The following is a 25,653-nucleotide window of genomic DNA, read 5'->3' as shown; positions in this document are numbered from 1 at the left end:
CACAGATATTGAGGGAGGAAACTCGCTGTCGCCACTTCATGGGCTACTCTTTTCGATTAGCAGCAAGGGATGTTTTATATGCACCATCCCATAGACATGATAACACATACCACTGCCTTTGATATACCATTCGTGGTACACTGGCTGGAGCGAGAAATAGCCCAATGGGCCCAATGACGGGAATCGATCCCAAACCGACCGCGCATCAAGTGAGTGATTTACCACTGGGCTACGTCTTGCCTCTTTTTAGTATAGGCTAGTCTTGTGTTTATACAGTCCTCTTCTGATCGTAAAACCGGCCGGGAATCTTTGTTATGTTTCCAGGTAGTCTGTTATATACAAAACAACGACTACATGGTGGTATTTCTCCTGCTTGGTTACCCATTATTACCATCTTTTCCACAGCTGTGAGCAATCAGGAACGATTACTCTATTACGGCGGGAACTTTTGACACCGTGCTCCCAGGAATTAATGGGGTGCTTCATTTCGCATGCGTATTATCTGTAATGACATTACAAAATTATCAACTAAACGGGCACATATCATAACCTGTATCTATGTGATAATCATGCAAACACTGACATGCGTTAAACTAGGATGTGAGATAACTGGACGTGCTGTAAACAGCAATTGTTGCAAAACTCGACATGTAATAGGGCTAAGCTCTGGGTGTACAGAATGTTTTGCAAAAACTTTAAAAAAATTGCAAAAATCCACCATTGTTTTCAACATAATATCATTCATCATATAAAAATATTTGGCCATCTTAAAGGGACAGACCCTAGTTTTTAAACACTAAGGCATATTTTTCACCTAGACTCGAGTTTCAATTCGTAAAAATGGACATTAAGTTTGGTTAATTTACAAATCTGTAACAAATTTGGATACCACAGAGTGAAACAAGAGTCTGTGACGTTGAAATACCCTTAAAAATAGACTAAAATGCGACTCCATAACCGTTACTTCTCAGATGCACGTGCGTTTTTAAAAATGTTAAAACTGCATTTTGTGGTATTAGAAACACCAGGATGACCAGAAACACTTTGGTTGTACGGAAATGGATAATCTAAATAATAAAATATAGGTAATGTTTGATTTCAGTGATCATAAACGGCTCTAATAGTGAAAAATATGCCTTAGTGTTTAAAAACTAGGGACTGTCCCTTTAAAATGAAATTCGCAATTGACAAATTTGGCAAATGACGGAGCTGAACCTGATTTTCTATTTTCCAAGCTGATCGACAAAACCATTAACATTTTCAAAATCGTATCTCTGTACAAGACAGCTATTAAAACAACGATTTACAATGACATAACTGCTGTCGTGAAAATATCGGGTGTTTCGCCTGCAGGAGGACTGCCATTTCCACGGACAATAGACATAATCTTCCTACATTGCCTATAAGGAGGACTGCCACTCCGAAAATCCAGGTTCAGTAACTGATAAAGGTGTTAAATACGTCGACTGACAGCAAAAGTTGTTGCACTTTCATCACAGACAGGACAACATATACCATGACCTTTAACATTCCCACGACTGGTGTATCAAAGGCCGTGGTATGTGTTATCCTGTCTGTGGGATGGTGCATATAAAAGATCCTTGCTGCTAATCGAAAAGAGTAGCCCATGAAAAATGGCGACAGCGGGTTTCCTCTCTCAATATATCTATGTTGTCCTTAATCATAATATGTCCGACGCCATATAACCGTAAATAAAATGTGTTGAGTGCGTCGTTAAATAAAACATTTCCTTTCCTTTTGAACATTCCAGCCGCATAGCACTAGTCAGAATAGAAAATAAGATAATAGGTGCACATAAGAGTCGTGGGGGGGGGGGGGGGGGGGGCAGGGGGTTGACCCTGCGACCCACCATACGCTTTGATTGACACTACTGACTAACAGCGAATACAACCCACTTCATTTTCCTTATGGTGAGGACAGGGCTGAGTTCATCTATCTAGTCCTTTTTTTTTGCAAACGCTTGCTCGACTGGTTTGTTTTCACGCTACACATTCAAACGCCTGTTTTAATGACATGTAACCATGGCCAACTGGATTTTCTAGTTTTCTTTTCTTGTTTTGACTAAAGGTGAATTATATTCTCATTCCTTTGTGTTACTACCGACATACCTTGAGATAGTTTTCACTTTCTTGAATTCCTTACAAGTACATCGGAACTGAATTTACGGCCGAAGTATAGTCCTTCCCATAGGGAACACCTTTTTTTATACAATGGAATTTACTATAAGTTATTTATTTCTCAGCTGATTGTTTTCTAAATTGCATACAAAAATAAGTTTCTTTTTTCTTTTTTGTTTGTTTGTTTGTTTGTTTGTTGTTTCCAAAACATTTTTACTTTTCTTCTTACGTCAAACCAAACTGAACCTATTTACAAAAACAAAACAACCCCCCCCCCCCAAAAAAAAAAAAAAAAAAAAAAAAAAAAAAAAAAACAACAACAACAACAAAAAACCCACGTTTTTATAGGAGGATGAGACGGTCTATAGGCAGTTCGACTGCATTCAGAAATTATGTTAATGGTCTAGACAGCTGTGCTGAAAAAAACAATACATGTATTATCAGGTTAATGATTAATATTTTGACACGTACAGCATACACGTCTATTATCATCGTGATGAATGGTGTTAACGGATGACTGCTTGTGGTGTTACATTGTTCGGCCCTTGTTTGTGTTCCTTTCCCCCCCCCCCCCCCCCCCTTTTTTTACATTTTATTTACCAGATTCTTTTTCTTTTCTTTTTCTTTTGTTATATTTGTTAGATATAATTACGCCAACATTAAATCTGCAATGTTGAGTCAAGCAAAACACAAACAATAGAGTACTATACAATAGATCCCGACCGACCGCGCATCAGGTGAGTGCTTTACCACTGGCTACGTCCTGCCCCACCCTAAATATAACTGACAGTGTCATGAATGGGGGGGATCCCTGAGCTCACTGTGATTATTAGGGATTTAAAAAATATATACATAAGCAATACATAATAATATTACTTATTAACACGTACTTCAGTACTATTTAATAGTTTACATACATATATAACTGCATACGTGCATGAGTGCGTTCAAACACAAACGCGCGCACACACACACACACACACACACACACACACACACACTGTGTACATATTTATTTGCTTGCATGTACATACATAGTCATAAACAAAAATGGATCATGTATACGGTTAGGAAGTTTCCTTTTTTTCCAATATTTTAACGGAGGTTGGCATATTAGTAGGCCTACTTTTGATTGTTTATATTTAAACACACACACATACACACACATAATATATATATATATATATATATATATATATATATATATATATATATATATATATATATACACACACACACACACACACGCTGCTACAAAGTGGGGATGAGGGGCATGCCCCCTCCCCTCCCCGCTTCCTACGCCAGTGTTAAAAACATTTTCTTATTTACAATATCAGTAATGCATATTAAATGTATTTTTTATTGCCTTAATGGATTTTTTTTCTCCCAATAATTCGTACGTACAAAAATAAATATTTAGCACATAAAATGGCGTTTGAGACGATAAGAGACACACAGACACTGGTATTCTGAACAAAAATAAATTTACTTAATACATAATTGTAGACATTGCAAAGACTCCTTATGTAAGCAAACGCAGGACACTATTTTTAAGTTTGCATGACATTGATAAAGCAGCGGTATTAATTGTTTGTGTAATGATTCCGGTAGACATATTGATCAATAGATTATTGCACATAAAAAAAACCCCGCCAGAACCATTTCACAAAAATGTCATGACATTATTTTATGGACTCCATGTCCAGAGTGTATTGTGTAAAATGACTCAGTAGCATGATTGTCTGTGGAAATGTGCATACAAAAGATACCTTTCTGCTAATGGGAAAAATGTATTGAGTTTCTGGAGACTGCGTCACTGTTAACACATGACATCCAATAGCTGATGATTAATAAAGCTATATACTCTAGTTGTGTCATTTTAACCAAACAAATTCAACCTTGTGTAGCGTGGTCCGTCGACTGTATTAGATGTAGACTGTATATGTGTAAAGTATAATTAAACGGTGCATACTCAAAACCACAAACAGGTTAGGTTTTAAAAAAAAAAGGTTTGCTTTCTTTAACGACACCACTAGAGCTCATTGATTTATTTGTCATCGACTATTGGATGTCAATCATATTTTTGTAATTCTGACATAGTCTTAGATGGGACACTCACTACATTTTTCCATTAATAGCAAGGGATCTTTCATATGCACCATCCCACAGACAGGATAGCACATACCACGGCCTTTGATATACTACTCGTGGAGCACTAGCTGGAACGAGAAATAGCCCAATGGGCCCACTGACGGGGATCGATCCCAGACCGGTCGCGCATCAGGCGAGCGCTTTACCACTGGGCTACGCCCCGCCTCCAGTGCTTCCAAAGTCATATCTCTATAATATATTAATCGATATATGGTTCAATTTTAGGAATTTGTATAATTAAAGAAAAATATTATTTGTTTCTTCCCTTTTTGTGCGGGCGATATAAAAGTCGAGAATATGGAATACATGCATATTTTACTCTTACAATTTATATTGCTTCCTCTAACATGCAGAAGTGGAAGTGCATTGTTGTTCATTCCTGTTTCCATATGCTTTATGGAAACGGTAACCTTTAGATTTCAAAGACTATAAACAGACACACAAAATTGTTAGTTTTGAAACAATTGTTTTTGAGGTAAACCGGTGCAACATTTTCACCTTGTAGATTTATATTACGTAATCACCCCCATTTTAATAAGTTATTATGCTGTGGAATATTAAAACTTGATACAGCGCTAAAAGGAATGGACGATCGCATAACTGTATAGCTTGGCACATGTCATAAATACAACGTGTTAAGTATTTACAATGACCAGAAAAACAGGTATAAGATATATATGCACCATAAGAATGGTTGGACAAATTGTTCAAATGTGTATGTCATATACATGCAGATATACATATAATTTTGTACGTACGTATAAACGTACGGATATACATACATACATACATACATACATACATACATACACTCGCACGCACGCACGTACGCACACACACACACATATATATATATACACACACACACACACACACACATACATACATACATACATACATACATGGATGTCTGGATAGCTCAGAACACATGGTGGTTTGTCTGCAATATGCGGGCGATTCGGTGCCACAGGTTCGAGTCCCAGCAACGGCATGGGACAATTTGTGAGGCCAAAAAGGATTTAATTATCCCCTGCGCCAGTGTGTTAATATCTATGTATGTAACAGTCAACCTCGGCTTACATACAAATTCATACATCAATACATACATACATACATACATACATACAATGTATACACACACACACACACACACACATGTATACATGTATAGATTTTTGTGTGTGCGTCTGTGCATACTCGTATGCATGCTAGTACATATCATACATCATACGGGAAAAAAATTGAATGTTATAATAACCGGAAATCATTGTCACTACAGACGTATTAATATCATTATATACTTAACCTGGAGCTCGACACGCCCTGCCTGGGTCACGGCAATAGATGATAATATAGATAACCTCGTCCTTGCCAACTGCTGCTGTTATAATTGGATACACACACCAAACGCCGCCTTTTGCTGAAATAACATATCCGAAAATACAGAGGTTTGTTTTACGTTACTCCTTCAGGTTAAAAACAAAACAAAAGAACAACAAACATAATAAAAAATAAATACCCCTCCCCCAAAAACCCCCAAACCCCAAGACACGTCTGTCGTAGTTATTTCAGCTGTGACAATAATTGGGGAAGAAAAAAAACCCCACGAAAAAACCCAAAACTACCGATTGATATAGCAATGGAAATTCAATTAAACAAAAAATCCGATTTAAGACTTGATTTGTATGTGAATATATTATTATTATGTAGATGTTGTTATATATTGTGTATAATATCTTTATAATATGAATATTATACACGTATTTCGGTGTATCCGTACATTACACGTATTCAACGATATTGAAAGGAATACAATTTAGACTTACTAAAAATTATAACTACATGTTAAGACTGCAAGCTTTGTCAACACCTTAAATATGAAGGATGCTTTAAAGTGGCAGACCCTAGTTTTTAAACACTAAGGCATATTTTTCACCTAAACCCTAGTTTGAATGAATGAATGTTTAACGACACCCCAGCACGAAAAATACATCGGCTATTGGGTGTCAAACTATGGTAATGCAAACAAATAAGGTGATGATCAACATCAATACAAAAATTCAAGACTTAAATAAAAACAGTGTAAAGAACTGTGCAAAAATACAAATATCACAGATAGATACTGACTTTTACTAAAAAAAATCAATGTTACACCCCTGCACCACGGTGAGGTTACAGCACGTGCAGGGACAAACCCTAGTTTGAATGAATGAATGTTTAAATGTTTCAATGTTACACCCCTGCACCACGGCGAGGTTACAGCACGTGCAGGGACAAACCCTAGTTTCAACCCATAACAATGGACACTAAGTTTGGTTAATTTACAAACCTGTAACAAATATGGATACAATAGAGTCTGTGACGTTGAAATACCCTTAACAATAGAGTAAAACGCGATTCAATAATGATTACTTCTCAGACGCACGTGCGTTTTTAAAATTTTATAAAATGCATTATGTGATATTAGAAACACCAGGATGGCCAGAAACACTTCGGTTGTACGGACATGGATAATCTAAACAATAAAATATATAATAAGTAATGTTTGATTTCAGTGATCATAAACGGCTCTAATAGTGTTTAAAAACTAGGGTATTTCACTTTAAACTACTAAGGTCATAACTAACGGGATATAATGTGTATGTAAAGATGCAGAAAACAAAATTTTAAATAAGTTGTTTTTTTGGGTGTGTGTTTTTTTTGAAATGTCATATTTGTCTAACTGAAGACAACTCTATATTATTGAGCACTGATTTATTTTTCATTTCAACTTATGTTCGTGCTTATATCCAATCAAAGTTCAAGTGCGCTGTCGTGAACAGACACCTCAGTTATGTGGGATGTCTGTCCAGGACAGTGGGTTAGTGATTAGTTGTTAGTGGTTAGTGAGAGAGAAGAGGGTGTAGTGGTCTTACACCTACCCACTGAGTTGTTAAACTCGCTCTGGGTGAGAACCGGTACCGGGATGCGAACCCAATACCTACCAGTCTTATGTCCGATGGCTTAACCACGAAACCATCGAGGCCGGTAGTGATATATTTATTAGGGCATCCCCCCACCCCCTTCATTGAAGTTAGGTACAGCCCTGGTAACCACGAATTCAACACTGATTAATGATTAGTACCTCCGGGCTAGCTCTGGCACTCACCAAATTCGCCAAATTTGAATTTGAAAAACAAACGGACAATTTTATTTTAATGTTGCGAAATATTTTCATGTAATCAATATTTTGCCCTGCTAACTGATTTTTTTTTTCAAAAGTTTATTTCCATGAAATGCCACATAAATTTACATCCGTGTTATATACCCAGCTACCTGAATTATTAATATAAAATGACTTATTAAAACTTACTTTCTGTACTGAGCTACTACATATGCTGTCCGAGAACGTTCCTAAAATTGGAATATCATTAGTAATTTTGCGTGTTAAAAGGGGCATTCATTCCAATGTAAACAATTACTGTTTAATATATATATAGCTTAACATATTTGTGACATAAATAACTGAAGTACGTCTGTAGTCCACATCCTGCAATTCTGCCCCCTCTACGATGAAGCCAGGTTGAAGAACTGTCCGAACGGAGCAACACTGGCTGTCAAGCTTTAGAGTTCCAAAGAAGACTTGACAGAGACTCCAAATCTAAAGCATGAACAACTATAGCTCGAACGCAGAAGAAGAGGAAGTCTGTAGTCCATTGACATATTTGTGAAATAAATCACTGAAATATTTCTGTAGCTTATTCACATATTTATGATATAAATAATTGAAATATTTCTCTGGTTTATTCAAGTGATCGTGTTTCAGTCACTATGGAACACTTACAACATATTGTTTTCATTTCCTCGTTTAACCATGTGTCATTCGCCGAAAGAGGGCGCCCGTTGCGACCACCACAATCAAAGTGGAAGTTATTCAGCCTAGGAGACGGAATTGGTTTTTCGCTATTGATGTAGGCCCCATGTGGGACTGTAAAGAAAGAAAGAAAGAAGTGTTTTATTTAACGACGCACTCAACACATTTTATTTACGGTTATATGGCGTCAGACATATGGTTAAGGACCACACAGATTTTTTTAGAGGAAACCCGCTGTCGCCACATAGGCTACTCTTTTACGACAGGCAGCAAGGGATCTTTTATTTGCGCTTCCCACAGGCAGGATAGCACAAACCATGGCCTTTGTTGAACCAGTTATGGATCACTGGTCGGTGCAAGTGGTTTACACCTACCCATTGAGCCTTGCGGAGCACTCACTCAGGGTTTGGAGTCGGTATCTGGATTAAAAATTCCATGCCTCGACTGGGATCCGAATCCAGTATCTACCAGCCTGTAGACCGATGGCCTGCCACGACGCCACCAAGGCCGGTCATGTGGAACTGTATTTATATTCTTTGCATATCTGACTTAGATGAAAATATCTAATGTTTTCTGGTTTATATAAGCTATCACCTGTGTTCACAACGAAGAAAAAAAAAAGAACTATTGTTACTGGAATTATTATCTAATGTGGTGTATTTTTGTACCACGACTGGTATATCAAAGGTCGTGGTATGTGTTGTGCTGTCTGTGGGAAGTGTATTTAAAAGACCCCATGCTACGAATGGAAATTTTTTACCGGTTTTCCTCTGAGACTATGTTATGTGTCAAATTTACCAAATTTTTGACATCCAATAGCCCATGGTGAATAAATCAGTGTGCTCTAGAGGTATCGTTAAATAAAACAAACTTTTAACTTTACATTATTAATATGACCTATTTATAATAATACCAAAACAAAAAAACGTACACACAATATCTCCGTACGAAGAAAACCAGTTTGTAGCTGTTTGTAAGTACATGCACTTATCAGAGATATACTAAAGAGATTGGCCGTTTGGCGGCAGCTCCGAGGAATGAAGCAAAATTGGAGTCACGCCGGTCAGTCAAGATAAGTCGTGAGTAAATGATAGATCTGTTAAACTAATGGTGGAATGACTCCTCAAAGTTGTGACTATACCACGTTGAAATATCGGCCTTCAACGATCCTTGCCGATACTGCAGTTCAAGCACGCGGGCTCGGTTAATTCTTCTGTTCCAAGTCGAACCACTGGCCATGCTAGCAAATAGTCTTGGGATAGACGTGCCCGAGCCTCTTGTGTGATATGGACACGTTAATAGAGTTCTGGTCAGCTCGGTTAGTTCGTCAATGGGGAAGCTAATAGCCAATTTGCCCAAGTCACTATTAAAACGTGGGTCAATGGAATGAAGGAAGGAAATCTTTTATTTAACGACGCACTCAACACATTTTACTTACGGTTATATGGCGTCGGACATATGGTTATGGACCACACACAGATATTGAGAGAGGAAATCCCGCTTTCGCCACTTCATGGGCTACTCTTTTCGAATGGCAGCAAGGGATCTTTTATATGCGCCATCCCACAGACAGGATAGTACATACCACGGCCTTTGTTACACCAGTTGTGGAGCACTGGCTGGAACGAGAAATAGCCCAATGGGCCCACCGACGGGAATCGATCCTAGATCGATCGCGCACCAGGCGAGCGCTGTACCACTGAGCTACGTCAATGGAAGTAGCTTTGAACTCCGTTTTTGTCTGAAGACATTTTCAATTCTCTAAATATTATATACAAATAAAATCAAATTCGTCTGGTATCGTATTTGTCAGCAGGTTTCGGGTTTCTTCTGTTACTTTGTAAACCAAGAGTCACAATTACTCTGTGTTAGACGAATGCAAATCATATTTTCTCACACACACAATGGTGAGAACACCATGCAATTATTTACATGTGTATGATCTCACATGACAATAAGACCCGTATGTGTGTTAAAGTCATATTACTGGCTGTTCTTAGGTGAAGACCCGGTCCCAACAACCATCCAATGAAATAGCCACGATCGAAATTAACAGCTTTGTGACGTTTAAGTTAACCTGTAACTGACTGCTATGTGACGTACAAGTTAACAAGCGAAAGCGCCATAAATAAGTTTTAGTTGAAAAAGACATTTAAATTTCTTTTAAACTTAGTTTTTGGGGATACATAAGACATAGAATACTACTGTATATTCGTGTCTGTTACATACCATACTCGTTGTTTAAAAACGTATGCAACTCGCTTTCGCTCGTTAGATAAGTTTTAAAATAGCCTGAATAAGATATATGGTATCTAACGATCACTCGTAGTATTATCTATTTACAGTTTTCTGGGATGTCGTTAAACAGCTATTCTTTTCATAATATTCATCGACCATACTGTGTAATTTACGTTCTGCTGCTCTTTGAGCTATTTCTCGTTCCAACCAGTGCACCACGACTGGTATATTAAAGACCGTGCTATGTGCTATCCTATCTGTGGGATGGTGCATATAAAAGTTCCCATGCTACTAATGGAAAAATGTAGCGGGTTTCCTTTCTAAGGCTGTATATCCAAATGTTTGACATCCAATAGCCGATAATTAATAAATCATTGTGCTCTAGTGTTGTCGTTAAACAAAACAAACTCGTTTACGTTCAGGTATTAAGTCATTGACAGGCCCATTTGGAAGTTCTCTATTCTTATGTCAATATGATACCAGATATGTTTTGTTCCCAGTATATTATTATACACAACTGACATTTAATAATCAGAAACAACTGTCTTATCAGAACCGTTAGGTCAGAGATCAACAGGAAGTAATGTGGGCACAGCGGGCCAGATTTAATCAAGGAGGTAACAGAATCATTACCCGATGCTGGTCTTAACCGTGGTGCAGTGGTGGAAACATTCTCGTCGAGTTTTTCTTTCAGAATGGTGAATATATACAAAATAGGCTACACTCGCCAGTATCTCTTAAAGTTTTCATTGTTCATCATAGGAAGGAAGGAAATGGTTTATTTAACGACGCACTCAACACATTTTATTTACGATTATATGGCGTTGGACATATAGTTAAGGACCACACATATATTGAGAGAGGAAACCCGCTGTCGCCATTTCATGAGCTACTCTTTTCGATTAGCAGCAAGGGATCTTTTATATACACCATCCCACAGACAGGATAACACATACCACAGTCTTTGATATACCAGTCGTGGTGCACTGGCTGGAATGAGAAATAGCCCAATGGGCCCACCGACGGGGATCGATCCCAGACCGACTGCGCATCAAGCGAGCGTTGTACCACTGAGCTACGTCCCGCCCCCTTGTTCGTCACAAGTGCATATCACGCATATACTGTGCTTTGATCACAACATGGTTATATCGACTTTCATTCGTTTACATACCTTTGTCTGATCCAATAATCACTTTTTAAAACTGGATTTTTCGAACATCAAATAGCCGATTTTATCTTTGTGCTGAGGTATCGTTAATCATCCATTAATTCCAAAGTTTGTTTTGTTTAACGACACCACTAGAGCACATTGATTATAATTAACTAACCATTGGCTGTTGTGTGTAAAACATTCGACATTTGTGACAGTCTTCAGAGGAAACCCACTACATTTTAAGAGGGTGTTTTATATATATATATATATATATATATATATATATATATATATATATATATATATATATATATATATATATATATATAATATATAAAGTTGGTTATTAACATAAAATGTGTATATATTTTCTTTTATCACAGTTATGACGGCAGTAACAGCGGAATGTCCGCAGACTGCTCTGAAGCAGGCCCAGCTGTGTACGGCCAGTCTCGGGATCGGTCCGCCCCAGACCAGCCAGCCTAGCGCGTTCGTTGCTATGGGCAAAGTGGAGACGGCGAAGAAAGCATGCAGGTGATTGTAATGATGTTATAGCACAACATACTGTAAAAATAAAATCAAAGTAACTTTATTTGAAATTGGGAGACACATAACTTGTCGTGTGGCTTGCCGTGTCATTCCCAAGATGCTTTAGGGCGTTTCTATTTTCTGACTTCCGGTAGTACTAGTACAGTAGTAGGTAATAGTAGTTTCTAAACGATAATACTGATATTTTTATACTGTTATAACATAACATAAATTTCAGTGATCATCGCTCTAGAACAAGACGTATGACCGCATAACATGATTATGCATAGGTGACACGTCAAACAATTGAATGCAATAGCGATGCAAAAAATCACATGGATGTAAATAATTTTTAACAAGCACCAATCATGAGTAATTAGAATTGTCACATAATGGTGATGGCTAAGAAGATGATAATGATGATGATGATGATGTTATGATGATGAGGATTATTATGACAATGATGGTTCTGATGGGGGTATTGATGGTGGTGATGGTGATATGATGATGATGATGATGATGATGTTATGATGATGAGGATTATGATGACAATGATGGTTCTGATGGGGGTATTGATGGTGGTGATGTGTGATGGTGACATGATGATGATGATGATGATGATGATGGGGTTTATTATGACAATGATGGTTCTGATGGGGGTATTGATGGTGGTGATGGTGATATGATGATGATGATGATGATGATGATGATGATGATGATGAATGAATGAATCAATTTTATTTGCCATAGCTGCTGTCATTCAGCCATTGGCTGAAACTTACAAATACAATGCGTGATCACTGTATGCAACATTAAACACAATAAATGACTAGTACATTAACAATATTATAAATAATAATAAAATTTAAAAAACGAGTTTGCTGCATTGTAAGATGTTTCCGACTAATAACATATTTCTACGATTAAACTTACATATTAAATATATTTTCTTGTTTATAATATCAGTGTCTGTATATTCAATATATTTCTGGTCGTCTTAATATTTGTTAGAAGCCCAAACTGGATTTTGTCTTGAATTAATTCCGTACGTACGAAAAAATATATTTTAGAAAATAAAATGAAATTTAACCTAGTACAAATAGTAGAACGATCAGAAACACGTTTAATATACAGCCACTAATATTTTATGCAGAAAAAATATATTTGACAGTCAAAACGTCTCTGTTAGTCGATAAAATCTTTAAAAGTGCAGCAAACTCAGGAATGTCCCTTTAATAAACTTAGTACGCACTTGTTTGATGTTAAGGATAAAAACCTTACACACTTATAATAAGATGGCCAAGCACAATAATATTTCTTTAGGACACGTAGTCTTAAATCTCTGTAACAAGGACAAACAAGTAAAAAACTTATATTCATCTTCTGATCTTCAGTGTTATTTGTATTACATAATGTACACAGTCGTTGTTATCTTGGGATGTTATTAAGTCTTCCATTTTCAATATACCACATCTAATATTAAATAAAGCCATACGATATTTTATACAATATATTGTATCTAGATATAATTCAACACAATAATCTGTCTTAAACATACAACAGTTTTTTTAAACATGAAAATGTTGACATTTTGGCAAATGATTTTTTTTTATATATTAGTCTCATAACCTTTGTTTGACACAGTCATATGACACAGCTGATGCATTCTCGTTTTCCCAGATATGAATGAAGCCAATGATGATGATAATGATAACGATGATGAGAATGATGATGATGATGATGATGATGATTTATATTTCAGAGAACGCGAGCTTCACAAGGCGGTGGACTGTTTACAGGTGATCTCAGACAAGTGTACAGGGAACACGGAAAGAGAACACATACTGCGAATGATGGTCGACGTACAGAACACAAGACGTAGTGTGGAGTATTTCTGTAATCATTTACCTGGTGAGTGTCTGCGTTTATAACGAGATACACACAGAGAAGAGTACAAGATAAAATAAACAAAATAGAGTTTCTGTGTGCGATAAAAACCTATAAAGATAATGTTTTAAAGAACGGTTGCGAGAAAAAACAACCCAGAAACGGACAAGGATAAAGACAGTCGGTAAGCCAAAGAAACAGATAGTGCAAACAGTAAAGTAAAGTTTGTTTTATTTAACAACGCCTCTAGAGCACATTGGTTTTTATCTTATCATCGGCTATTGGACGTCAAACATATGGTCATTCTGACATATTTCTTTAGAGGAAACCCGCTGCCGCCACATAGGCTACTCTTTCCGATAAGCAGCAAGGGGTCTGTTATATGCACTTCCCAGACAGGACAGCACATACCACGACCTTTGATGAACCAGTTGTAGACCACTGATTGGAACGGAAAATAGCCCAAACTGCAAATGGGTCTACTGAGAAGGATCGATACGATGACCGACCGCTTCACAGGCGGACACGCTATCGCTTGAGCTACATCCCGCCCCCGATAGCATAAAGAGCAGAGACAGACACACAGACAAACACATTGTAAAAACAGACACAGTAAACACCAATTACACAGTAATCTTCGCACTGTTAAAATTTCAAATTCTCCGAAATTATGGTTATTTTATTTTATGTTAATACTTTTTTTGTGATCAGGTCATGTTACGCGACTCTTCTCTGAAGATTACGTATCGAAATTACCAAATGTTTGACACGCAATAACCGATGATTTGTAAATCAATTTACTCTAGTGGTGCCATAAAACAAAACAAACTTTAACTTGTTTCTGTTTCGCATAACATGTATTTTGATGTACCTCAAAGGCCAGGATGACCAAAAACAGGTTAGATTTGCCAGAATTGATAATTTAAAGGGACACACCCTAGTTACGGCTATTTGTTAACCATTACGGCGTTGTTTTTCGCTATTAAACCCCATTTTTCACAAATAAAATTGCACTTTACTTACATTTTATTATTTAGAATACACATTTCCATTCATCTGAAGTGCTTTTTGGTAATTCTGATGTTTGTAAAACCACGAAATGCATTTTTTGCATTTTTTCACAAGACGTTCTGTCGAGAAAAAACCGTTAAGCAAGCGAGGTCCAATCTATTTTCAGAGGGGATATTTCCATTTCAATGTCGCAGACGTTGGTATATCACGTGACCGTTATCATTTTGGTTCGGTTTGTTTTCTCGTGCACGGTTCGCGCAATCAACATCCGATTTGTTGTTGTTCATTTGTGAGATTTTTCTTCACAGTTCGTGAACATTTTCAGTAACAATAAAGTTCAGACAAGTAAGTGTCTCAATACAAAACGTTACAAACCCTTAAAACCAATAATTTTGCTAAGTCTTACGATATCTGGAGAGGGGATACAACCAGGACAGAACAGTTGGAACATGTCCAGGAGAGGTGAAACGAACGCACCCCAAGTCTGTGAAATTTGTCGTGACGTAGGCATTGTTGTGCTTCGAGCGACATCTACCGGTGACATCAGAATACTAACTTTCAAAATTATTTCAAGCAATTGGGACATGGGGATTCCCATGGTATTTATCGATATAAAACCTGCTTTTTCACTCCATTTGATAAAAACGTGATCTAAGTGTGTTACAGGTTTGTAGATTAACCAAATTATAATTTATTTTCGCTGGATGGAACTAGGGTGTGCGGCTTTAAGGCAAAAGTTGTACGTAATGTATCAGTTAACGGTAAAAAATAAAAAAATAAAAAAATAAAAATAATAATAATAATAAAAAAAAAACCCACCTGTAATTATAGCCAAGACTATTTTACGCTGTTTAAGAAACAGGGTCAGTGGCTTGAATATAGATGTAATCTTTTTTAAATACTTGTTAATGTTTTATTTCAGTATACGAAGCTCACGCGGAATGTATAGCAGAACAGCATCACCAACAGGAATTGTGTGCAAGAAACGTCAAGAAAAACTTCGAAACAAAGGTCAAGGCTACGTCAAATGTGGACGTGATGATGACGTCTACATGTCGGTACGCCCTCTATTGGTTAATACTAAAATACTTTATTACATGGGTGTTCGTGTTACATTACGTGTTACATTACGTACATGTTTGAAATTAAGTTTTTTATTAAATCGTGGCGAAAATGTTAACAGCATCGGGCTAATAAAAAAACTGAATTGTTTGCGATTGGTTAAAAACTAAAATTAATATACATATATGTATATTACCAAAAACAGCTAGAAATAGCTTGTTTATAATTTTATAAAATAACGGTCTACTTATTTCTAAGAATTTGTGTTAATTTAAGGTAAAGATTACCTAGAGCCGTAATACAAAGGAGGTATGTAAATAATATTTAATTTGGACCCAAAGGAAAACCTGCCAGTTGTTTTAGGTGGGTTTTTTTTTGGGGGGGGGGGTTGGTTGGGGGGGGGGGTGGTACTTTTTTTTTACCGTTTAGGCTACTGTTTTGGCACACATGCGTTACAACATAGTTTATCTCTATTGTGCTATAATATTACAGCTCCGATAAGAATAATTGGCTACATAATGTAAGTCCCTATGTAATTTATTAGTACATGCACCGGGTGTTTTTAATCACCCCAGGCGCTCGGAATACCACACTAGGTTTCCGTTTACACTAAGTGTTGCTTTGGTATTATTTATTTCTCATTCACTGTGATACACGAACGGAAAATGGTTTCCACATGACCGAATATTCTTTAGACGAAGCATATGGTGTGAAGGTTGTGCGTGTGCATGTGGAACTGACAACTGACAATAGAATACATGTTATCCGGTGTACATAAAAAAAACCCATATTCCTGTTATTATTTGAATACAGGGAAGCTGCATTTAGACCAAGCTGAATACCAAACAAATGCCACGTGTGGGTTTTTTTTACAGCGCGTTCGGAGAGATGCCCATTAAATAATATATGTGTTCGTCTCTAACATTATAGAGTGGATCTTTTGAGTCTTTATAACCTCTGGGGCGAGGCGTTGCCCAGTGGTAAAGCGCTTGCTTGATGCGCGATCGATTTGGGATCGATCCCCGTCAGTGGGCCCATTGCGCTATTTCTCGCTCCAGCCAGTGCACCACAACTGATACATCAAAGGCCGTGGTATGTGCTATCCTCTCTATGGGATGGTGCATATAAAAGATCCTTTGCTGCTAATCAAAAAGAGTAGCCCATGAAGTAGCGACAGCGGGTTTCCTCTCTCTATATCTGTGTGGTCCTTAGCCATATGTATGACGTCATATAACCGTAAATAAAATGTGTTGAGTGCTTCGTTAAATAAAACATTTCTTTTATAAACTCTGATCATTTAATTGATAGACTACTTTTATCGCCATTCATAAATTGAAAGTTAAATAATACTAGTAATCTGGTATAATCATTACAGTGTATTAAATTCTGCTCTGTTTAGTAGAAGTATTCTTTGGTTATTACGTTGTCTGGTTGTGCTGTTATATAAAGATTTCTATGTTGAATGGGAGCATTGTTTTGGTTTGTTAAGATGTCTGATTATGCTGGTATATAAATAATGAAGTTAATAGCATAATATTCTACTCAGTTAAGTCAAATGAAGTTAATAGCATAATAAAAAATCTCAGTCCATCAGTAATATTACTGACGTGAACTAAAAATAGAAAGGGACCTAATACTAAGTCTTGTGGGTATTCCTGCAACTAGTGCTCCACAACTGGATAAAGGACCATTAACAAAATTAAAACTATTTGCTTTCCATTTAATATGTAATTCCCTACCGATTAAAAAACCCCACATTTCTTCACCAATACCGTAACGTTCTAATTTATACATCAAATGAATTTTGGATATGCCACACAAAACAGCTGAAAAATATTTAATTCTGTCAATCAATATAAAGCACTGTCATTGGGTTGGTATTTTGTAAAGCACACTATAGCCGCATATTATTTTCATAAAATTCTATGAAATATGCTCAACTACAATGACGGCGAATTGAAGGCGAACCGGAACTGAAGTCAGAAGTTATGCTTGCTCTAGTTGGCTTTTCTTTTGATTTTTGTTTTTTAAAATTAACCTTGACCTCCTTGACCTTGAATCCTGACCCAATCACTGCAAGTTTCAATGTCGGGGGGGGGGGGGGGGCAAGGGAAAAACATCCGGAAACAATTATAGAATTATAGAAAGTTAAAGAAAATTATTTTCTTAACTGTTTAAGGAGTTTTAGACTATTAACTACTCAATTGCCCCCCCCCCCCCCCCCCAAACAACAAATCCTAGCTACGGCCCTGAAATGTGTATTTTAGACATAGTAACTGGCAACTATTTGGTCTTCCACGAAGTATTACACACAGTCATCTCTAGTTCTACCCTATAACATGTAAACAAAGGAGAGGCTACAGGTCACGCGAGCTACTTGAATCACTGACGTTTTCTTATATTTCTTTCTTTTTCGTCAGATTTTTCCGCGCTGCTGTCACCTGCTCTGAGAAAATACTCAAATGTAAGTGCGGGGAAGCAGCAGCCGACATCGTGGTCAACATGCTGAACGGATTTCAGCCTCCGAAATGCCTCGAAATGGAGGCAGACCCCAACTACAAGGTCGCCGAGATAGACGCCACCACCACGGGCTGCGGAGCGGCGGGATCAATGCAGACGATATCGGAAACGAGCGTATTCGTGTTTCTGTGCATACTTCTACAGTGTGTCTTGTTCATTAACCTGGACTTAGACTTTGACCTAAACATTCAGTTCAATAGGTGAAGGTAGCAATAGGTTCGTTTAAGCCATCTAAAAGAGGCAAGATGGATGCCATTCATCATTTTTTTTTTTGATAGTGGCCTGGACTGTCGAGTGACTAATGGAAATGATTTTTAACAGGGCCGTACCTGCCTACTGGGTGGGCGGTGGTGGGCCGGTTGCTACCTCCCAAAAAGATACAAACAATATGCCGTTTATAGTTTAAAAGTGCCCTTTGTGTTTTAACTACAAAAAACCCTATGCTATTATGCCCTGATTCTGTTTTTGTCTTACTGCCCATCACCACTACCCCACTCCGCCGTTAAGGTAGGCTAGGTTCGACCCTGTTTGGGGAATGTTGTGTTTGGCTACTTGCCTTTTTGACTGTGATAAAAACAAGTTCATGTATACGTGTGTATAGCAAAATTCATTTTCAGTTATAAGAAAAAGTAAAAAAACCCACACCAAAAACAACCCAACAACAACAGAGGGCGCCCATAGGGACTACGCCCCTCCCCCTCCGCCAATCACGGCTCCTTTTTCCCCCACCGGGTGATATATTTTCCTGTCTCCCCATAACATGCCTAATAGAGAGCATGATTGCCTCCTCCCTCTCCCCGCAATGCCCTTCCTCCCCCGCCCCCAATAAAATCCTGACAATGCCAATGTAATTAGGTCACAGATATTAAGGTATTAATTACTGTCTGGATATCTCTCGTTCTGAATAGATATGAATCGATCCAAAATGCACGTGGGAGCCACCAGCCTGCTGGCATATCACCAAAGCTATCAAAACTATAAATTACATAAATTAATGGACCGATCCCGTACGTAATGCACCTTGTTTTGTGAACATCTGGTGCTATTAAAGACGCAATATCGGGATTTTTAAAAAATATATGTTATATTTTATCCAGTAATATTTTTACCTGTATAGTTTCTTCAGTAGGTATTATTGATGAGCACAATATTACAACTGACGTCTACTGTTTATAGGAAGGAAAGAATTTTTTTTTTTTTTTTTTTTTAATGACGCACTCATCATATTTCAATTACGGTTATAAATATGGCGTCGGACGTTATGGTTAAGGGAGAGGAAACCCGTTGCAATTGGCTACTCTTTCCGATTAGCAGCAAGGGATATTTTATCACACAGATAGGAGTGTGTACCCACACCACAGCCTTTGTTACATCAGTTGTGGAACACTGGCTGGAACGTGAAATAGCCCAATGGGCCCCAACGACGGCGATCGATGCTGGACCGACCACTCATCAGGCAAACGCTTTATCACCGAGCTACGTCCCTCCCCAACTCTTTATAGTTTTCAGGGGGGAAAAGAGACTTGGATTCGAGAACACTTAAAATTATGCTTTTTTACGATTATGGTTGCCATCGATGCTGCCGTTATCAAACGATTTTATGATATAGCCTAGACTTATGTTACTTGTTCATGTAGCTTACTTTATTTTCTGTATATAAATACATTTTAGAAATTACATAATATGTATTGTAAAATGGGATGGGAGTGGGATTTGTACTGGAGTTGACAAGCTCATATGAATTCTTAAGCGCGTACGGACTTAATATACGTATCAAGTATCGGTACGTAACAAGACATTTATGCTAGGAACAGACTACCAACTGCCAGCACAAAGTTGACCAACGTTCTGCTATGACGACTTCTACAACTGTCCAGTTGCTAGTCCGGGCGCTCTTACAACTCGAGTCTCGTCATATAACCCATTAGTTATTAATCTTAGATCATCCGTTTAAGTCGGGAGTTGGGAAAATTAGAACGCAACCGTCGCATTGGCCAACTTCATCGTGACAGTTGACAGTCTGATCCTAGCAATATCTTGACAGTCTGTGCAAAATGTCAACATTGTATCACGACTGATAACGAAAACTTAATGATTAATTCAAATGGCATTTGTGTGTTGCATTTAATAAATTAGTGCCTTGAAATAAGTCGATGTTCCCTTTAGTAGAAAATACTTCCACCAAGACTGTACAAATTAGTGGATCCTTTATTGTTGTTGTAGATTTTCTGGTAGTTTATAGTTAAGTCCCTGTTTTTCGGGGGTGGTGTGTGGGAGGTATTAAATACTTTAATAAGAGAAATTTCCTAAACGGGAATTTCTTGACCATAAGTGTAAGAGTCACCGTTGGCTTCTTTATTATTATTTTTTTTTTTTTTTTAAATTATTATTATTCATTCATTTAATATTTTGTGTATATTTTTCAGCATTTTAAATATATTTGTTTCATTACTATTATTATTATTTTACATTTTTATGTGTATGTAATTGTATATGTATATGTATATGTATGCGCAGTTACGTATGAGTATGGATATGGGTTAATTTGTTTAATGTGAATCACTTGGTGTATAATTATATTTGAGTGTTCGGGGGGGGGGGGGGGGGGGATGTTACATTAGATCACATCAACAAACGATGTCTTTTCATCTTCTTTTTTTTTTCGTTTTGAAAGGGCTTTTATTACAGATATTTGGTCCTCAAACATCAGTGTATAATATTTCTGTCTAAAACGTAGTGCAAATCTTATCTGGAGACAAATAAAAGCTTAGGTCCTTGGATCATGGTGAAATGTTCAGAATTATCTCCCTTCCTGGTGATTTGTCGTGATTATACTGAATATCTGTTTATATAGATCTCTCTCTCTCTCTCTCTCTCTCTCTCTCTCTCTCTCTCTCTCTCTCTCTCTCTCTCTCTCTCTCTCTCTCTCTATATATATATATATATATATATATATATATATAAACTGTCTGTTTGTCTGTCTATCTATCTTGACACCCAGTGACCGATGTGTATTTTTGTGCTGGGTTATCGTTAAACATTCATCCATTCTATATATTTCTCTGTCCCTCTCTCCCTTTCCCCCTCTCTCCCCCTCTCCCCCTCTCTCCCTCTCCCCCTCTCCCTCTCTCCCTCTCTCTCTCTCTCCTATCTTTCTCTCTCCTATCTTTCTTTCTCTATCTATTTCTCCTCTCTTCACACACACACTCACACACGCACACACACACACACACACACACACACACGCACACACACACACACACACACTCTCCCATACATTCTTGTATAAATTGTACTGAGAAATGTTTTTCTTTTTTTAATAAACGTATTGTCTGTGCAGTTTGGTTTTTGTTTTCTTTAACAACACCTCATCATATTTTAAACTAAGTACGGCTAATATTAGGTTTCTAACATATAACAATTGTGACACCTGATCCAGAAAGTGAGTCAAACCCTGTAGCCCGATGAGCTAGTGGGTTTAAAAAACAACAACACAAAAAACAAACAAACACAACAACAACAACCACACTGCTAGCTCACAATAATTGTTTTTCTCCGCTGAAGTTTGTTTGATAATACATTGTAATTAAGATGAAGTCGACCAACAGAGAATTTAACGACTGAAAATGTACATATTAAAAAAGAAAGAAAGAAAAATTCTAAATAAAATATTAGTGATTGTTTATTAAAAGTGTTTTGGTCATCCCACCTGAGGTGCTTGCGTCGCAGGATCGAATCACTTCGGTGGATCCATTCAGCTGATTGGGTTTTTCTCGTTTCAACCAGTGCACCACAAATGGTCAAAGGCCGTGGTATGTGCTTTCCTGTCTGTGGGATAGGGCATTTGACAGATCCCTTGCTACTAATGGAACAATGTAGCGGGTTTCCTCTCTAATACTATATGTCAGAGTTACCAATGCAAATGTTCGACATCCAATAGCCGATGATTAATTAATGAATGTGCTCTAGTAATGTCGTTAAACAAAAACAAACTTTCCTGAGTTTGCTGCTTTTGTAACATATTTACGATTAGCAGAGCCATTCTGATTACTAAAATTACATTAAAATTTTAAATTTTAAAATTAAAATCATTAGAATATCAATAACTGTATAAACAAGATGTTGAAACTTTGTTGTCGTGTAATGTTTGGTCCGGCATCGGTGGCGTAGTGGTTAGGACATCAGTCTACAGGCTGGTAGGTACTGGGTTGGGATCCCAGTCGAGGCATGGGATTTTTAATCCAGATACCGACTCCAAACCCTGAGTGAGTGCTCCGCAAGGCTCAATGGGTAGGTGTAAACCACTTGCACCGACCAGTGATCCATAACTGGTTCAACAAAGGCCATGGTTTGTGCTATCCTGCCTGTGGGAAGCGCAAATAAAAGATCTCTTGCTGCTAATCGGAAAGAGTAGTCCATGTAGTGGCGACAGCGGGTTTCCTCTCAAAATCTGTGTGGTCCTTAACCATAATATGTCTGACGCCATATAACCGTAAATAAAATGTGTTGAGTGCGTCGTTAAATAAAACATTTCTTTCTTTCTTTTTCTAATGTTTGTAGTAAACATGGGTGTATTGGACCAATATTGGCAATGTGCCGTACTGTATCTGCACTGCCGGCCCGATACACTGGGTATTGTGTAAGTACAAAACAAAATATATATGACAAAGTTTAAGGAACAATGATTGCTGCAAACATTAGCACACGGCCACACGCACATTTGTAGTCTAAACAAGAAAATATATTTAGACTAATATCTAATTTTAGTCGTCAAAAAGGCTGTTAATCGTATTAAAGGGGCAGACCCTAGTTTTTAAAAACTACCGCATATTTATTTTTTTACTATTAAAGCCGTTTATGATAACTGAAATAAAATATTAGGCCTAATTATATTTTATTTCCGTAGTATAGAACCGAAGTCTTTCTGGTCATTCTGGTGTTTCTAATACAACCCCTCCCCGCCCCCCCCAAAAAAAAAACCCAACCAAAAAACCCCCCAAACCACCCCAACATTTTCATATTTTTAAAAACTTGGCCTGGAAGAGAATTCGATTTGAAATTGTGCCTCGCAGCGACTCAGTAACTGTGCACAATTTGCACAAACACACATTTATTTGTTTCACCTCCCAAAAGAAATAAAAATGAATCTAGATGTACATTTATTCATAGAACAACGCAACCTTACCTTTTGGTTAATCCTACGCGACATTCAAAATTCCATAGCACTAAAACTATCATCCGCCAGCTACCGACTCCGGTCGGGCTGCTGGTGTTCTCTTGCATCTGCCAGTGCGGGCGGTCCCGCCTCCCATCCACCCCAACCCTTTTCCTGTCCTGGATAGAGGAGCCAGCCAAGGCCGGTACCTGTGCCCATGACAGGTGTGCGCTACAACAGCTTGCTCTGAATGTGCACGTAAAACCCCATGACAATGATGCACTACTACTACTACTACTACTACTACTAAAACATATATGTATGTACAAAATATACAACACTGACGTACTCGTTCATGTATGATGTGTACTAATATGCAGATAGGTAATAAATAAAATTAAAAAATAAAATGTTCAAATTTCAATACGATTAGGCCTATATGATATAATTATAATAGTGTGTGGGGGGGGGGGGGGCGCGCGTGTGAGTGTAGGTGCTAGTGTGTACTGTTTGTGCGTGCGTGCGTGCGTACATGCATGCTTGCGTGCGTACATGCACATATACTTTTCTCTAACATTTTCTCCTATTAGCCTAAGTTTGATTATTAAATTCAGTTACATATCAACAGATACTAATACTACACGTGATAAGGTTTTGACTTGTCCGACGCTATTTTGACTCGCCATGGGCGATCGAGCGACCGTAAAGTGCACGGCAGAGACTGATCGGGTGGGCATCAGGGTGTATTCGTATCCTCCATTGCTCTAATGCGCGGTTGGTCGAGGATCGATCCCTGTCGGTGGGCCAATTACGTCGTCCAAGTTATGTCTATAGGGGCAGGACGTAGCCCAGTGGTAATGCCCTCGCTTGATGCGCTTTCGGTAAAGCATCAATCCCAGTCGGTTGGCCCCTTGGGCTATTTGTGTCGTTCCAGCCAGTGCACCATGACTAGTATATCAAAGGCCGTGGTATGTGCTATCCTGTCTGTATAAAAGGCCCGTGTTGCTAATGCAAACATGTGGTGGGTGTTCTCTCTAAGACTATATGTATATGTCAGCATTACCAAATGTTTAACGTCCAATAGCCGATGATTAATAAATCAATGTTCTCTAGTGGTGTCGTGAACCAAAACAAACTTTAATTTTACAGTGCTGTGTACATTGAATTTATTATCAATTTGTCAAAAACTTACATCGATACAAATACCCGTGTTACAGCTTTCTTTCCACTTTAACTTTTTGGTGGTTATGGTTTACTGGGTGGGGGTGGGGGTGGGGTGTTTTCAACTTTTTTAAAATTTGCAATGCATGGGACAATATAGTGAGGATTAATTATACTTTCAACAAACATGCGTAGAAAGCGGGCGATGGGGCTCAACTCTGAAGATGATGTAACTCTCCCCCCCCCCAAAAAAAAAAAAGAAAAAAAAAAAAAAGAAGAAAAGAGCTAAAAATCGAATTCATATATAACTGACCATCCATTTGTCATCATACGACGCCGTAAATCAGTCAAATATTTAAAAACGCATGTTAAAATACATCATGCATTGCACTTTAAACTCGTGCATTTGAATCATAAAAGTTATATTTTCTTCCTCACTATACAACGATAAGTCAAGCTGAATCAGAAAGTGGATCCCTTTTTTTAACATGCCCATATCCACCTAAGGTTCATGCATGTCCACACTGACCACAAAGAAGTTTACTTTGTTTAACGACACCACGTAGCAAGGGATATTTTATATGCATCATCCCACAGACAGGGAAACACATACCACGGCCTTTGATATTCCAGTCGTGGTACACTGGCTGGAAAGAGAAATATCCCAATGAGCCCACCGACGGGGATCATTCCTAGACCGATTGCGTATCAATCGAGTGCTTTACCACTGGGCTACGTCCGGCCCGCTCTGGCCACGATGTCTGCATTGCACCTCTACCATTTCATTTCATCTTAT

The 25,653-nt window shown here is 37.8% G+C and overlaps 1 protein-coding gene and 1 long non-coding RNA gene across 3 annotated transcripts in view; one reads left to right on the top strand and one right to left on the bottom strand.

The window, feature by feature from the left end:
• LOC121369065 overlaps positions 1–21,164 on the top strand; it is a 34,670-nt gene extending 13,506 nt beyond the window's left edge. Inside the window, exons 2-5 of the mRNA XM_041493896.1 lie at positions 11,917–12,067; positions 13,824–13,972; positions 15,882–16,017; positions 18,442–21,164. Coding sequence (XP_041349830.1) covers positions 11,917–12,067; positions 13,824–13,972; positions 15,882–16,017; positions 18,442–18,745 — 740 coding nt within the window. The 3' untranslated portion in view covers positions 18,746–21,164. The remainder of the gene's footprint in view (positions 1–11,916; positions 12,068–13,823; positions 13,973–15,881; positions 16,018–18,441) is intronic.
• Positions 202–23,896, bottom strand: LOC121369066. 2 transcript variants are annotated; one of them, XR_005957550.1, is made up of 5 exons: positions 23,727–23,896; positions 8,113–8,256; positions 5,596–5,709; positions 2,477–2,554; positions 202–502 (listed from the first exon to the last, which is right to left on the bottom strand). It is a non-coding gene; the product is annotated as an uncharacterized LOC121369066 (long non-coding RNA). The 2 variants fall into 2 exon arrangements; XR_005957549.1 differs by lacking the exon at positions 8,113–8,256.
• Positions 23,897–25,653: the final 1,757 nt, after the last annotated feature.

This window comes from Gigantopelta aegis, chromosome 3, assembly GCF_016097555.1.
Source record: "Gigantopelta aegis isolate Gae_Host chromosome 3, Gae_host_genome, whole genome shotgun sequence".
Classification (NCBI taxonomy): Eukaryota; Metazoa; Mollusca; class Gastropoda; order Neomphalida; family Peltospiridae; genus Gigantopelta; species Gigantopelta aegis.
The sequence above is the reverse complement of the archived record's forward strand: the minus strand, read 5'-3'. Positions and strand labels throughout refer to the sequence as shown.